The 17121-nt window shown below is 38.4% G+C and overlaps 1 protein-coding gene across 1 annotated transcript in view; it reads left to right on the plus strand.

Moving 5' to 3' along the window:
* CCDC191 (coiled-coil domain containing 191) overlaps positions 1 to 17121 on the plus strand; it is a 102914-nt gene that overhangs the window by 41831 nt on the left and 43962 nt on the right. The window contains exons 8-9 of the mRNA XM_065875860.1: positions 2526 to 2716; positions 10875 to 11121. Of these exons, the coding sequence (XP_065731932.1) occupies positions 2526 to 2716; positions 10875 to 11121 (438 nt within the window). The remainder of the gene's footprint in view (positions 1 to 2525; positions 2717 to 10874; positions 11122 to 17121) is intronic.

Here is a 17121-nt window from a genome sequence, read left to right on the forward strand (position 1 = left end):
TAACTAAGTGGCTATTCTTGATTCATACTTTTATTTTTTTAATTTAATTTAAATGGGATTGCTCTTTTGAGTAGGCAGGAAAAAAAAACCAATGGCAAGTTGATTTCAAGAAAGCAGTTACTGTATGAGTATGTCACTTTGCTGCTATTAACTTCTGTGTAGTGAAACTGAATTATAGACCTTCAAAACCGATCATTTTGCTCTTACAGTCTAAACTTAAGTATTTTTAAAGAAATATATTGACTATGGCATTTACAGACTCAAATTTTCCCCCTCTTAAATTCAGATATTTTCCAGCGGTGCTTTTCTACTGTAGTAAGTTGTATATCAAGTTCTTTCTCTTTCAGAAAACAAGCAAGTAATTTGTTCTTCCTCTTTAAAAGAGACTTTTTGCCTAGTAGATTAGGGTCCTCAGGATGCCTGAATGTTTTGGATTTAGCCTTAGGTATACCACTAACTCTTTGCTTTGTGAATATAGTCATTATTCGTTCTCTATTTGAAGTTTGGCTTGGTAAGGTAAATCATAATATCTGCAGCCTCTCTATTTTGTAATGATGGTCTATGAGTCAATAAAATAGTACATGTGAAATGCTTTGGACTAGAGAAAAAAAATGTGGAAATCCAAGAAGGACACTATTAATAGTGCTATTATTGTCAAGGTGGATTATGTTTGTACTATTTAATCATTAGAAATATTCCAGGAGTTAAAATTAGAGATAACTACCCATACATAGACTATTTCATCAAGTCTTTTAAGAAGAATCTCTTAAATGAATTTGGTAAATAGATAGATTTTCTTTTGACTATGGTGCACAAGTTAACACCGGTTTTTTTTTCCCCCATGCTGTATTTTGTGGGATAGATAAGCAAATAATAATGCAAAAAGCACACCCTCTCAACCAGGAAGCTGTGTGTCTTTTCCTTGTTATGACTTAAAGCATATCTTATATTCAGCAAATTTCCCTTCATTCATTCCTCCCTTCCTCCCTGTTCTCTTGCTCTCTCCCTCCTTCCCTCCTTTCCTTCCACAGAATCTAAGGTGAAGGTCTAGGAAACGTGCCCTCGTTTGACATAATGGAAAGGGAACGGGGCTTTTTAAAGACTGCCATGGTTTCTCCTAATGGAAAATTATAATAAAGAAGATTTTGTAGTTTGTCTAAATGGGAATATAATTGGTTTCTTTTGTAGAAAATATTTCAGGCCAAATGGGCTATTTCTAAGAAGTCTAGCCTGTGCTCTCTCATGTTATTGGTCTTTTAATTTATATATTCTCTCTCCCTATAACCTTTCAAAAATAGAGATTATATCTTAAACAACTTTTTTCAGAATTCCCAAATTCAAACACAGCTTACTAAATGTTGAAATAGTGAAAGACAAGTATTTTTAAAGAGAAAGAAGCAATAAATAGGGCTGACCCTGATATGGCTACCAACTTCTCAAAGCTGGTCAGCAGGCATCTCCTATACCTCCCAGAGTCACTTCCTGTGAGGTTACTTTCTGTTTCAGTGTTCCTCACATGTGGTACTCTCGGATCTGCCAGTCCCTCCTTCTGGAGGCTCACAGTCTTGTGGAAACTGGTAAACAGGTGAATATAACACAGTGTGATGACCATTTTGACTAAAGAAAGCATAGGTTGCTCTGGGAACACAGTGGAAGGGCACTTACATGTGGGGAGAGTGATTGGTATTAGGAGGGCTTCCTGAGAGAGGTGACTCTTGAAATAGGCAGAGAGAGGGCAGAAAAGGACAGAGAAATTACTATGACCATAGATAGAAAAGCACAGAACAGTGTGGTTGGTATAAGACCAAGAGCTGAAAGTAATTTGATATAGTAGGAGCATAAAGTTTGCTGTGAAGATAGAAGATGTAGGCAAGGCCTAGATCGCAGAGATTTTCTTAGCCTAGGACCGTAGGTACTTCTCTGGAGACATGCTTACGGTCAGTAGACCTTGTCTGATTTGTTGTCAGATACATATAGTGGAAGAACGCAAGCAGCCCGCATATCTAGCTTCTGTAGGAGTGTTCACCAAAGCCCTGACGTGGTCAGTGGTAGCCCAGCTGAAGCTGTTTTTAGCCATCTTGTTCCCAGGGACCAGAAACCCCATTCCATCCTGTGGGATCTCCCATGTTCATTTGTGCAGGACATCAGTGGTGATAATGGTTAATGGTATTTTAAACTCTAAGACAGCCTGGCAGGGGAGATCTGTTGGAAGCAGGCCTTTCAAGTCTCTCTAACAAGCCCCTTAACTTAGATCTTAGTTGTGACGGTTACTCCAGCTCTGAATAGGACTGGTGCCTTACAACGAGAATTAAATGTTTTAGTTTGCCATGAGGCTGATAGTGCCTTCATTGCATGGCTTGAATATTTCCTGTCATTTGAGCATAAAGCAATTGTCTGTTCCCCTTCCATCAAGACAACAGTTCCTAGATTTGTTAGAAAAAGTGTGAGGCGGATATCTGAGGACAGGGTTCTCACTAGTAGATATTAGAAACCCTAGTACTGATTTTCCAATGTTTCCATTGCAGTGTCAAAAACGGTATTTCTCTGCCTGGCACAAGCTGATTCTTGATCATAGGATTAAGCTGGGGAAAGCTGGGACCCTGTCTGACTGGAAGTTGCAACTGAGGGTCCTGCGGGCCTGGAGAGACTACACAAGATCCCAGAAGTTGGGGCGGGAGACTCAAGCCATGGAAAATGACCTTAGGGAAGAAAACAGGTACTATTACTTATGCCATGAAAATCCTTCTAGTATGTTTATGTAGGACATCTTTCCTCCTGAAGAATCCAGAAATAAGCTCTAAAAATGCTGTTCACTGCAATCATCTCATCTACTTATAATATATGATAATCACTGTTTTCCTCTGTTACATCCCAAACTAGAAAATTGTAACGGAAAATTATAAGCGAAAAAAAATTTTTGATTAAAATATACCAATGTACATGCTTTCCTATTTTAAAGGAAGCAAGTATTATGCTTTTTCCCTTATCCTTTGATGTAGTATCATTGCACCCTGGACCATCTTACAATTTAGAAGACAGAATTTGGCTTATGCGGTAGTAATTCTCATTGAGAGAAATCACTGTCTGCACATGGAATGTTAATTAGGCAGACAGGGAACATTCATCTGGGAAGGCAGACCTGGCAAGGGTGATTTCTCCCTTCCCCCACACCTTCTTTAGAGGTTTTGGACACCTTTATATCAGCTCCCTCTTAGGCTTGTGAATGACACAGAATTTGCCTTCAAATAAAACTTTCTTTGTTCCATCATCCTAAAATCAAATACATTTTCTTCTTTTCATTTCCAAGGTCAACTTTGCATTCTTGAACCGAAATCATAGATGTAGAAGGAGCCATTTGTTTATTGGTTGGGGGAGCTGGAGGGAGCAGTTCACGGTCTTACGTTTAATCACTTTTCTACGAGCAACTCTGTTATTCCTTCTGGGTGAAAAATTGGATGAATGGTATGTGAAAGTATCGTCATGTAGAAGGGAATGGCGCCCCCTGGAGTTGTGCATTCCTGTGACAGCATCAGGCCCTGGGGAGAATACTTAGGAGCCTGACACATGGCCCCTTGTCCTCAGAGAGCTCAGTTTTGTGGGGAAAACGAGATCTAGAAACAGTACAGGTATGGATTAACATTATAAACTTTGTAATGCATCTCCTTCTGCTGCTGAGAACTTAGTAGAGGGAAGTAACTGGGGAGGCTCCTACAGAGTGTCCGGAAAGACTTTATCAGGAAGATGGGTCTTGCTGGGCTCTGAACAGTAAGTAGGATAGTCCTAGGTAGAAAGAGGGAGATGAGATAATGGCATTACGTGTGGCTGGAAATCATCAAGCATGTGGTTGTCAAGTTCATCAACTTGTGGAAGACCTTAAATGCTAGGGCAGGGAGTTTAGGCGTTCTTAGGTAAATAAAGGTGAATTCCTGAAGGTTTTTAAGCAGGAGGGTGACCTAGGCAGTTTTCCTTTCCTACACTATGCTGGGGGAAATCTTCAGTGGGAAAAAAAAAAAAGCTCTTTCACAATTTATATCTAAATTTTCAGGACCTAGTGATTGATCCAGGGAATTGGGATGATAACTTACTCAAAGCTGGATTTGTTGGATAAAGAAGAGAAATTGGAGGTGTTGGTAAGGGGAAGCATCATGAGTGAGGGCATAGAGGGAGTGGCAACTAAGATGTTAAAGGTAAAAGTGGTCTGTGAAATTCACATGCCAGAAGAAACTTGAAGAAGAAAAATCTGAAGAACTTCAGATTCCATTCCAATTAAACTATTTAAATATAAAAGCACTAAATGGGGATTTCATAATAGCATTATGTGCCAATTTTTTTTAAAGATCCTCTTAGAACTTCTTGTCTCATATCTGTGAATTATTTTCAAGTGTCTATTTTTAAATGTTCAGAATGGGTGCTACATTTTTTTAACTGTCAGAGTTAGAAAATATTTAACTTATAATAATTTTTTTTACTATAAAACTTTAGAGCAAAAAGTTCTTAGAGTAGGAAAGCACCTCAAGGAGCATCTAATCCAGCCCCTCATTTTACAGATGATAAAAGTAAGGCACAAAAAGGATAAACAACTGTCTCAAGTCATAAAGTTACGAGTAGCCAGTCCAGGACTAGAGCCTGGCCCTTTCGATGCTGAGTCAGATGCTTTTTCCTATAACATGCTGCTCCTAGGTAAATAGCATGTAGGTGATGGCTCCCTAAGACAGTCATGTTTTTCAGTTATTTTGCAGTTGACTTCAGATGATGGTAGATGTAAAACAAGAGCAATAATGAACAAATAACAAGTCATGCTAGAAACACATAAGAAAGGAGCTCTTAGATACAAACTGTCCTTTATGCTGCTTTCCTACAGATCCCAGGCTCTCTGCATGTTGTTCTTTGTTCTAGAGATTGTTTTAGGAAATTGTTAGGTGATTTTGTTCAAAGAAGGTTGGAATAATAGAGTTGGAGAAAAAAGCTCAAAGGTAGCTACTATCAATACAAGCAGAAACCAAGAAATGTCAGTGGGATCGGGGGTGTCAGAAGAGCCAGGACCCTCTTTACCGTGCTCATCGGAGTCTCTCCCAGTTCCTCCGTGGACACCAAATACATAATTGTTGAAATAATAGGTGAGTTAGTGGATGAATGAAGAGCTCAGTTGCTTCCTCTCCTGCAATTTAACTCCATAACATTCTCAAGCACTTTTTTCTAAATAGTGGGATCAAGGGATAGAGCGCATTTATTGTAAATGGGTTACTCATTGTAGCAACTAAACTCTTACCAGATTGACAAGACATAGGTGGTCCTTTGGCCCATCCACCTGGACATGGAAATCATTTGCTGTGTCTGTTTCTCAGATGTCAACTGTGTCCTTAGCCTCCAGCTCTTGAGTCCACATTTGTTTTTGCCACTTGAGCTTTCCTCTTACTGGCTATGCAGGGCCCAGCCTTTTGGGCTTCTTTCTTTGCCTTCTTTCCTTTTTGTTCTTCCCACTTTCTCTCTGGAGCAACAACAGATCCCTCGCTTCTTCTCATTCACGATTTAGCCACCATATTTTCTTTTTTATAAGTTTATTTATTTATTTATTTTTGGCCGCGTTGAGTCTTCGTTGCTGCGCGCGGGCTCTCTCTAGTTGGCGGTGAGCGGGGGCTACTCGTCATTGCGGTGTGCAGGCTCCTCATTACAGTGGCTTCTCTTGTTGCAGAGCATGGGCTCTAGGCACATGGGCTTCAGTAGTTGTGGCTCGCGGGCTCTAGAGCGCAGGCTCAGTAGTTGTGGCGCACAGGCTTAGTTGCTCTGCGGCATGTGGGATCTTCCCAGACCGGGGCTTGAACCCGTGTCCCCTGCATTAGCAGGCAGATTCTTAACCACTGCGCCATCAGGGAAGTCCAGCCACCATATTTTCTTACTGAGCCTGTGCTCAGAGTCTCATTCCACTCCAAGGTCATCCATGTATTTCTTCTAAAAAATGTACCTTGCTTTCCCTAATAGGAATTTTTGTCCATCTCTTTTCTTTTAAAAGTAGTTATGGTAATGGTGTTATAAAATTTCAATACAATATTGTAATACAATTGCAACATTAACAAATATTCCCAAACTCTAACTAAGGATTCAGTCACTCAGGCAATACAACAAAATTCTGGTACACACGCTAAATTAGACCCTTGGACATGGTGGTATGGGAATTTGAACTGTATTTTTAAATTCTTTAGCATATTCATTTCTGAAAGTTGGCTCCAGATCTTTCATTCCTCCTCTCTCCCTTCTTCTCTCAATTTACAGCCAGCCCTAGACAAATTGGGAAGAAGCAGGGTTTGTTTCAACATCCTCTACCCACCCTTCCTGAGCCTTGGTACTCAGTACCAAATACTTTGGGCCTTTCCTGGAACAGGCTTTTATCTCTTCCCTGTGTCCCTCTATCCCCTCATGCTCTGTCTCCGTATTCCTCAACTGATGTTATCCCTCCCAGGAAACTTATACATTAATAGGCATTGTCTGGAGACAGTGCCCAAAATGTAAGTGATGGGGATTTGAGGGTACAGTGGCAGGCCAGTAGAAAAACTGGCCCTATGATGTCCCTTAAACCATGGCATTCATTCATTCACTCATTCATTTATTCTGTTTGATAGCATATATTCAGTCAGTCAGCTTTACTGATGCTTACTGTGTACTAGACTTCTTTTGGCCGTGCCATGAGGCATGTGGGATCTTAGTTCCCCGACCAGGGATTGAACCCGGGCCCCCTGCATTGGGAGTGTGGAGTCTTAACCACTGGACTGCCAGGGAAGTCCCTAGACTCTTTCTTAAGTACCAGCAGGGGTACTCCTGCCTTCTAGGAGTTTTCAGTCTAAGTGAAGAAGTTAAAAATTTACCCAAATACTAAAAATAATTGCAACAGAAGGCACAATAATATAAAAACTTAGGAGTGACATAGACTTGGCTATCATGCATTACAATCCCCCAAGCAGCTTTTTAAAAATAGAAACTCTTTGGTCCCATCTTCTGAGAGAGACAGATCGTGGCTAAGTAGAAGAGAGCACTTTTCAGTTTAGGGGAAAACTGGTAAACCAGCACATATGCAGCTTGTGTGGGAACAGGCTGGGGTGAACCCGCCAGGCTAGCCTAGGGGTGGGGAGACTGAATTGAAAAGAGACTGTCAGATATTCCCCATTCCCAGCACTCCTAATTTCAGCGTGCGTTAGGGCAGTCATTTATGGAGCACCTCTGTTAGTCATGGTCCATTGCCCTTCCCTCCGTGCTCACCTGGGTATCCAGTTGAGAGGCTAGAAATTGCATGGCATCTGAAGCTGATAAAGCTCCTGGTATCTGCCAGAGAGGCAGGAGGACCAGACTTGCATTGACTGGCTCACTTTAAAACTCTTTAAAACAGAACTGTGTTATCTTCCACATTTTCCCTGGGGGGCTACCTGGTGCATTTCTGAATGCATTAGCTTATGCATTCCTATTCCTGCTGAACCTGCTCGTCCCAAATGCAGCTGTTTGCATCATTGCTATTTGTATGTTCTGTTCAGATTTCAGCACTCGATCAGATCAGTAGTATGTGGTTATTTATTTGTCATTTCTCATTTCCCTTTAAAAAATTCAAGACACTTTTTAGATATCTAGTAGTCTTGTCCTAAGATAGTGTTATTACCTTACATGTGAATTTGTCCTATATTTTCAGGTTCTTTTTAAAATTTAATTACATCTTTAAAAACAAAAGCCTGTAGGATAGGCAGTATAGGGCTTGTTGTTGTTAGAGTGACACCATCTTTGAGGAGGAATTTAGATACCTTCAGCTGCTTGCCCAGTGTCCTATATCTAGTTGGTCTTGTTCTAACTCCTGTGTTTTAGAATGTGCATCAATAACTGAGTATCATTTGAGGTGTTGATTCTAAGCATCCTGGTTCATATTTAAATTCCTATTTAAACCTATATATCGTATATTCTTAGTTCTTTAGAGACAGTCTTTCTCTGCATGCAGTTGTATAATTATAATGATCAGTTTATAGACCCTTGCCAGAAATTCCCTGATTTCAGCTTGGAAACATATTGGGATAGGATGTTTTCCATAAAGAAACTCTGTCCTTCATTTTATGATTATCTGGTAACTGTGGAACCATTTCTTTGGGTTAGCATGCCCAAGTAAATCACATCTGACTAAGCTTTTAAGAAATTTAAGTGATTTTTCACTTTCAGAAATATTTGTGTTTTTAGTGTCATCATTTAAAAAGTATAGAAATGGGGACTTCCCTGGTGGCGCAGTGGTTGGGAGTCCGCCTGCCAGTGCAGGGGACGTGGGTTTGAGCACTGATCCGGGAAGATCCCACATGTCACAGAGCAGCTAAGCCCGTGCGCCACAACTACTGAGCCTGCGTGCTGCAACTACTGAAGCCTGCGTGCCTAGAGCCCGTGCTCTGCAACAGGAGAAGCCACCAGAATAAGAAGCCTGTGCACCGCAGTGAAGAGCAGCCCGCGCTCACGGCAATTAGAGAAAGCCCATGTGCAGTAACAAAGACCCAACGCAGCCAAAAATAAATAAATAAAATAAATAACTTTATAAGTGCATCCATTCTTTAAAAAAAAGTATAGAAATGGACTTATCTGCAATATTGTCACTCTGCTGAAGTGAACTGCAAGCGAGCAAGAGTACAACCAGTCTTGTCTCTGGATCCCTAGCTTCTGTGTTCTTACCCTTCCCATGAACATAGATATCTTAAGTACATCTTCAAATCTCCTGCATGATCATAATAGAGAGGGCTCTAAACACAATAATTAACACGCAGTTTTTAACCCACCTTTTTTTTTTTTTTTTTACTGTTTAGTCTTTTTGTTATATTTACCAGAAATATTTTTCTCTTTGCCTTTTCATACTGTCCAAGTAACCCTCTCCTTGACAGTCAGAACTCCAGTGTGGCTTTTGGCTGTTTATGCTGTAAAAACATGAAATTAACTCATCAAGTAAATTTCACACTCCTCCTTCCTAAGCAGATTGATGTAAATCAAATTTTACATTAATCAGACAGAGCAACATATGTCTTCTAGTCTGTGGAAATACATGATTTCCACTTACTTGAGTAAAATGCCATCAGGTGTTTTGTTTGTTTCACTACTTAGACATTGATATTTTTGGAGCTTTGTTCTTACCCTGTATTGCTACGCTTATTTCTTTTAAAATTTTTATTTCAAGGTTGTTCAGTTTCAGATACTTTCTTTTTTTCATCAAAGTAAAATATTATATATAGATGTTTATTACCACCTATATTGTATTTTTATTATAAAAACCATCAGTCAATCATATTTATTATCTATCATTGCATTAGAAAGAAGCAATTATATATAATGAAATATGCTCTTGGCAGAATTGCTGTTAGCATTTACCCTGAATTCTATTATTTCAGTCAACACTACTCTCACTAATTGGTTGTTTCACCCAACTTCTCCGACATAATGTTAAATTCTGTGACTCTAGAGTAGTATTTCAAGCTAAGGGTTTTAACTCATTAATGGGTCCTAAAATCAGGCTCAAGATGAGGCATATTTTTTAAAAAATAGAAAAGAAACATTGGAGTACATCTCTGGTAGTAAGGGTGAATATCGTTTGGTGGAACCTTTGTTTCAATTATATATACTTTTGTTTCATGCACATGTACACACATCAACTTATTTTGAAGTCATAGTGTGACACTTTTTTCTTTAGGTGGCAGTCAAAAAAGGTTTAAAAGTCACTTAAGCATTTAAGAACTGTAGAAATGTTCTTCTGACTCATTGGCTTAAAATGTTACGATTTTTTTGATATGACCCCAAAAAGTCCATGAGGTGGGTTAAACATTATTTATGTTTAACAGAAATGGATATGCAAATAGTGTTGTAGAGACCTTATTCCAGTCATCTTTACAAGATAAAATCACGTAGGTATCTAAACAATAAGATCTTAAACCTCGAAACTGACCCCGGTTGCGACATAAGTTCCAAGATCTACAGCTTACTTCTTCAGAGACAATAATCATCCACTTATAGATTGATCTCAGAAAGCTCTACACTTGAATTCTCAACTGGCTACCACAAACATGTCTCCTATTGGAGAGTCCCTTTGGGAGGGGAATGTAGCTGACAGTTCCCAACTCCACTCAGGCACGTCCTCTAACATCATGAAGTTTCCAGGAATCAAAAGGAGCTCCTCCTTAGGAATAGAGTGAATCAGACCCCCTACTAGACTGTGAGTGAGTTCTCTGAGAGCAAGTGCCTTGTGTATGCCCTTCACACGTTTCTAATGTTCAACAAGTGTCTTAACAAAGCAGTTCTTCATTCACTCAGTTTATGGCTTTGGTAAATGAGACCTTCTCTATAGAGAGCCTTTCCCTGACCAAGTCCTTCTTTCACAAGATCCACCCTCATAATTTCATGTTGATTTTTATAAGTCTTATACTTAATTATTGACAATTCACTTGTTAAGTTTCGTTCCTTTCTTTTTCTCCCAAACCTCTTGTCTTCCTTAGATTTGCAAGTATAGCTGAATATCTCCCTCATGTATGCATATTTTTTAAAAGCAGTTATTTGAATACCTATTCTTTCTGCTCCTTCCCCTCCAAAAGCTCTCAGAAACTATTTTATGGTAATCAGAAAATTTAATATGCCTTAGTGATGTGATAGAACAGAACAGTCACTCTTCTGAAGCAATGCCTTGAGGTGCCAATGACTTCTATGAGCAGACCCTTTGCCTTGGGGAGCTTTATAAAATGATTCCTTTGAGCTTAAATAAAAGAATAAGCTGGAGCTAAAATGGAGCATTTCTGGGACTCCTTTGGACTTGTATTTCATTTATATTATCAACCAAAAAGCAGTAAATGGCTTCTTTTTTTTAATGGAAGTGCTTTGTTTCTTAGAAAACAACAACTGGCCACTGACTATAACCGGAAACAAGTTCTCCGACACCATTTTGCAGAATGGCAGCATTGGCATCGTGCAGAGATCCAAAACAGAGAGCTGGCTGTTACAAAGGAGGAAACTAGGAAGAAAATGAATGAGCTGCTGAAGGCAGCATCACTAGGGAAACTCAGTGCAAACGTGTCATCAAGCATCAGTCCACTTGAGGAGGCAACAGCCATGGAGGATCCACCTAGAAATGGAGAGGTAAGTTGCTTTTCCTTTGCTTAGTCTTCCTGCTTTTGAGCTTTATACTTGTATAGCCTGGGGTATGTTAGCTGTTGTCAGGTTGCCTGGCCTGGGCTATCTAAAAGATGAGAGCTGCTACAGTGCACAGAGTTTACCTTTCAGTCAGTGTTGATTTTCTTGAAATGAATCCTCTTTTATAATCACATACAAACTGGTATAGTTGAAACTTGGTAAAGACGTAATATAGACAGGGAATTTAAAACAACTAAGCGAAAGACTCTTTCAGGAACAGATATATAAAGCATTGTTTACAACTCTTGAACACCTCTTATTTGATTGTCAGGCATTTCCTTTCTAAATGAGCTTGTGACTTATAAGACGGGAATGTTTAAGTTTTTATTTTCCTAATAAGAAGAATCATATGTATTAATTGTAGCAATTTGGCAGGAGAAAATGACAGAGGAAAAAGAAAAGTAGGCAATAATTCTATCATTTAGAGATAACCACCAATAAATAACCACATGTTGAAGTATAGCCATCTTGTCTTTTCTCTATTCAGGCATATGCAGACTTTTCTCTTTAATGTTGTATTTAGCTTTTAAATTTTCTTCAGTCAAGTCATTGAGGATATCTAATCTGTCATAATACAGGAAAAGGAAGGTCATTTTTTTTTTTTTTTTTTTTTCGGTATGCAGGCCTCTCACTGTTGTGGCCTCTCCTGTTGCGGAGCACAGGCTCTGGATGCGCAGGCTCAGTGGCCATGGCTCACGGGCCCAGCCGCTCTGCAGCATGTGGGATCATCCCGGACCGGGGCACAAACCCGTGTCCCCCGCATCGGCAGGCGGACTCTCAACCACTGCGCCACCAGGGAAGCCCAAGGCCATGTATTTTTTCTTCCTTTTTTTTTAGTTGAAATACAGTTGATTTCCAATATTGTGTTAGTTTCAGGTATACAGCACAAGTGATTCAGTTATATATATATATTTTTCAGATTATTTTCCATTATAGGTTATTACAAGATATTGCATATAGTTCCCTGTGCTATACAGTAAATCCTTGTTGCTTATCTGTTTTATATACAGTAATTTGTATCTATTAATCCCATACTCCTAATTTATCTCTCCCCCTTTCCTTTTCCCTTTGGTAACCATAAGTCTGTTTTCTATGTCTGTGACTCTATTTCAGTTTTGTATATACATTCATTTGTATTATTTTTTAGATTCGACACATAAGTGATATCACGTAATATTTGTCTTTCTCTGTTTGATTTACTTCAGTTAGTATGATATTATCTAGGCCCATCCATGTTGCTGCAAATGGCAATATTTCATTCTTTTTTATGGCTAAGTAATAGTCCACTGTATATATATACACCACATCTTCTTAAACCAGTCGTCTGTTTATAGGCACTTGGGTTGTTTCCATGTCTTGGCTATTGTAAATAGTGCTGCTATGAACATTGAGGTGTATGTATCTTTTCAAATTAGAGTTTTCATTTTTTCTGGATGTATGCCCAGGAGTGGGATTGCTGGATCTATATGGTAGCTCTATTTTTATTTTTTTAAGGAATCTCTGTACTGTTTTCCATAGTGGATGCACCAATTTACATTCCCACTGACAGTGTTTAAGGATTCCCTTTTCTTCACACCCTCTCCAGCATTTATTATTTGTGGACTTTTTGATGATAGCTACTCTGACCAGTGTGAGGTGATACCTCATTGTGGTTTTGATTTGCATTTCTCTAATAATTAGTGATGCTGAGCATCTTTTCATGTGCCTGTTGGCCATCTGTATGTCTTTGGAAAAATGTTTATTTAGGTCTTCTGCCCATTTTCTTTGTTGGGTTGTTTGCTTTTTTGATATTGAGGTGTATGCATTGTTGTATATTTTGGTTATTAACTCCTTGTCAGTTGCATTGTTTGCAAATATTTTCTCCCATTCAGTGTGTTGTCTCTTCATTTTGCGGATGGTTTCCTTTGCTGTGCAAAAGCTTTTTAGTAGTTTGATTAGGTTTATTTTTGCTTTTATTTCTTTTGCTTTGGGAGCCTGATCTAAGATAATATTGCTATGATTTATGTCTAAGAATGTTTTGCCTATGTTCTCTTCTAGGAGTTTGATGATATCATGTCTTATATTTAGGTCTTTAAACCATTTTGAGTTTATTTTTGTATATGGTGTGAAGGAGTATTCTGATTTCACTGATTTACATGAGATTGTCCAGCTTTCCCAGCGCCACTTGCTGAAGAGACTTTTTTCTCCATTGTATATTCTTACCTCTTTTGTCATAGATTAATTGACCGTAGGTGTGTGGGTTTATTTCTGGGCTGTCTATTCTGTTCCATTGATCTGTATGTATGTTTTTGTGCCAGTACCATGCTGTTTTGATTACTGTAGCTTTGTAGTATTGTCTGAAGTCTGGAAGTGTTATGCCTCCAGCTTTGTTTTTTTTCTTCAGGACTGCTTTGGCAATACTGGGTCTTTTGAGATTCCATATAAATTTTAGGATTATTAGTTATAGTTCTGTGGAAAATGTCATGAGTATTTTGATAGGGGTTGCATTTAATCTGTAGATAGCTTTGGGTTGTATGGCTTTTTTTTTTTTTGCGGTACGCGGGCCTCTCACTGTTGTGGCCTCTCCCATTGTGGAGCACAGGCTCTGGACACACAGTCTCAGCAGCCATGGCTCACGGGCCTAGCCACTCCGCGGCATGTGGGATCTTCCTGGACCAGGGTACAAACACGTGTCCCCTGCATCGGCAGGCAGACTCTCAACCACTGCACCACCAGGGAAGCCCAGTATGGCCATTTTAATAGTATGAATTATTCCAATTCAAGAGCATGGGATATCTTTCCATTTCTTTGAATCACCTTCAGTTTCCTTTATCAGTGTTTTGTAGTTTTCAGTGTATAGGTCTTTCACTTCCTTGGTTAAGTTTATTCCTAGGTTTTTTGGGGTTTTTTTGGACACAACCTTATTTTATTTATTTATTTATTTATTGAAGTATAGTTGATTTACAGTATTGTGCCAATATGACATAATTTTAAATGGGATTTTCTTTTTTGCTTTCTCGTTCTGATATTTCATTGTTAGTATTAACAAATGCAACAGATTTATGTATGTTAATCTTGTATCCTGCTACCTTACTGAATTCCTTTTTTTTTTGGCCATGCTACATGGCATGCGGGATCTTAGTTCCCCAATCAGGGATCAAACCCATGCCCCCTGCAGTGGAAGCATGGAGTTTTAACTACTGGACCTCCAGGGAAGTCCCCTTACTGAATTCATTTGTTAGTTCTAATAGTTTTTGTGTAGAGTCTTTATTGTTCTCTGTATAGAGAATCATGTCATCTGCAAATAGTGACAGTTTTACCTCTTCTCTTCCAATTTGGATACCTTTTATTTCTCTTTCTTGTTGATTGCTGTGGCTTGGACTTCCAATACTGTGTTGAATAGAAGTGGTGAGAGTGGGCATCCTTGTCTTGTTCCTGAATTTACTGGGAAGGCTTTCAGCTTTTCACCATTGAGTATTATATTGGCTATGGGTATATCATAAATGGCTTTTATTATGGTGAGATATGTTCCCTCTATACCCACTTTGATGAGAATATATTTTTCTACTTAATAATAACGTAATCTGTTTTTCTAAAATTATTTTCTGCAATATAACGAGAATTTTCTGTGTCACTAAATCTACTTCTGCAACAGTAGTTCCCAACTGAGAGTATAACATAGAATCAGAATTTACTAAATCAGAATTCTACTAAATCAGAATTTCTGGGTGTGGGGCACCATACTTTTTTTAAAGTTCCACAGGTGAACCTGATGAATAACCCCTGGTTAAGGACTGTCATTCTGTGCCATCTTTTTTAATGGCTGCATGAAATTCTATCATGAACCACGAGCTAGACTGTATACCTCCTTCTTTGTTGCTGGACATTTAAGTTGTTTCTAGTTTGCCGCTATTATAAACAGAGCTTCAGTGAACAAGTAGCTAAGTCTTTGCACACATCCATAAGGCTTTACTTAGGATAAATACCTAAAAATAGAATGCATGTTTTAAAGACTTTTACCAAATTGCCCTTCCAGGAAGGTTGTGTCAAAGAAGTACCTGTTTTCCTGCCTGATAACATATTTATCATTTTTGCCAAGTTGACAAGTAAAGTATTTTTTGTGTTACTATTGCTTCAACATTTGCATTTTTTATTACTAGTGAGGTTAAACATTTTTTATATTTTCCATTTACATATATATATGTATCTGAAAATGGGTATAGAAAGATGAATAGTGATGCCTTTTATCCATTTTTATCCTTGAATATATATCTTTTTCTTGTTTATAGGGGCTCTTTATATTTTTAAGACTATTTATGCTTTTATTATTATATATTCTGCAGGTTTTTTTCATTGTTTTTTTTTGTCTTTTTGGTTTATTTATGGTGTTTGGTACTATATACAGTTAAGTTTTTTTTGTTTTGTTTTTAATTATTTGTCTGTCATATTTGAATACAAATAACTTTCCTAGTTATACATTTATTTTATTTATTTTTTTAACATCTTTATTGGAGTATAATTGCTTTACAATGGTGTGTTAGTCTCTGCTTTATAACAAAGTGAATCAGTTATACATATACATATATCCCCATAACTCTTCCCTCTTGCGTCTCCCTCCCACCCTCCCTATCCCACCCCTCTAGGTGGTCACAAAGCACTGAGCTGATCTCCCTGTGCTATGCAGTTGCTTCCCACTAGCTATCTATTTTACATTTGATAGTGTATATAAGTCCATGCCACTTTCTCACTTTGTCCCAGCTTACCCTTCCCCCTCCCCATGTCCTCAAGTCCATTCTCTACGTCTGCATCTTTATTCCTGTGCTGCCCATAGGTTCTTCAGAACCACTTTTTTTTTTTAGATTCCATATATATGTGTTAGCATACGGTATTTGTTTTTCTCTTTCTGACTTACTTCACTCGTATGACAGTGTGTAGGTCCATCCACCTCACTACAAATAGCTCAATTTCGTTTCTTTTTATGTCTGAGTAATATTCCATTGTACATATGTGCCACATCTTCTTTATCCATTCATCTGTCAGTGGACACTTAGGTTGCTTCCATGTCCTGGCTATTGTAAAGAGAGCTGCAATGAACATTGTGGTACATGACTCTTTTTGAATTATGGTTTTCTCAGGGTATATGCCCAGTAGTGGGGTTGCTGGGGCATATGGTAGTTCTATTTTTACTTTTTTAAGGAACCTCCATACTGTTCTCCATAGTGGCTGTATCAATTTACATACCCACCAACAGTACAAGAGGGTTCCCTTTTCTCCACACCCTCTCCAGCACTTATTGCTTGTAGATTTTTTGGTGATGGCCATTCTGTCTGGTGTGAGGTGATACCTCATTGTAGTTTTGATTTGCATTTCTCTAGTGATTACTGATGTTGAGCATCCTTTCATGTGGTTGTTGGCAATCTCTATATCTTCTTTGGAGAAATGTCTATTTAGGTCTTCTGCCCATTTTTGGATTGGGTTGTTTGATATTGAACTGCATGAGCTGCTTGTGAATTTTGGAGATTAACCCTTTGTCAGTTGCTTCATTTGCAAATATTTTCACCCATTCTGAGGGTTGTCTTTTTGCCTTGTTTATGGTTTCCTTTGCTGTGCAAAAGCTTTTAAGTTTCATTAGGTCCCATTTTTTTATTTTTGCTTTTATTTCCATTTCTCTAGGAGGTGGGTCAAAAAGGATCTTGCTGTGATTTATGTCATAGAGTGTTCTGCCTATGTTTTCCTCTAAGAGTTTGATAGTGTCTGGCCTTACATTTAGGTCTTTAATCCGTTTTGAGTTTATTTTTGTGTGTGGTGTTAGGGAGTGTTCTAATTTCATTCTTTTACATTGTACATTTATTTTAAATTCTGTGCTCTAAGTTCAGAATTATTAATCTGTAGGGAAACCTATTTAACTCATTTTCTTTTTTCTTAAGTTTTATTTTATATTGGAGTATCATTGATTAACAACGTTGT

Source organism: Phocoena phocoena, chromosome 4, assembly GCF_963924675.1.
Source record: "Phocoena phocoena chromosome 4, mPhoPho1.1, whole genome shotgun sequence".
In the NCBI taxonomy this organism is placed as follows: Eukaryota; Metazoa; Chordata; class Mammalia; order Artiodactyla; family Phocoenidae; genus Phocoena; species Phocoena phocoena.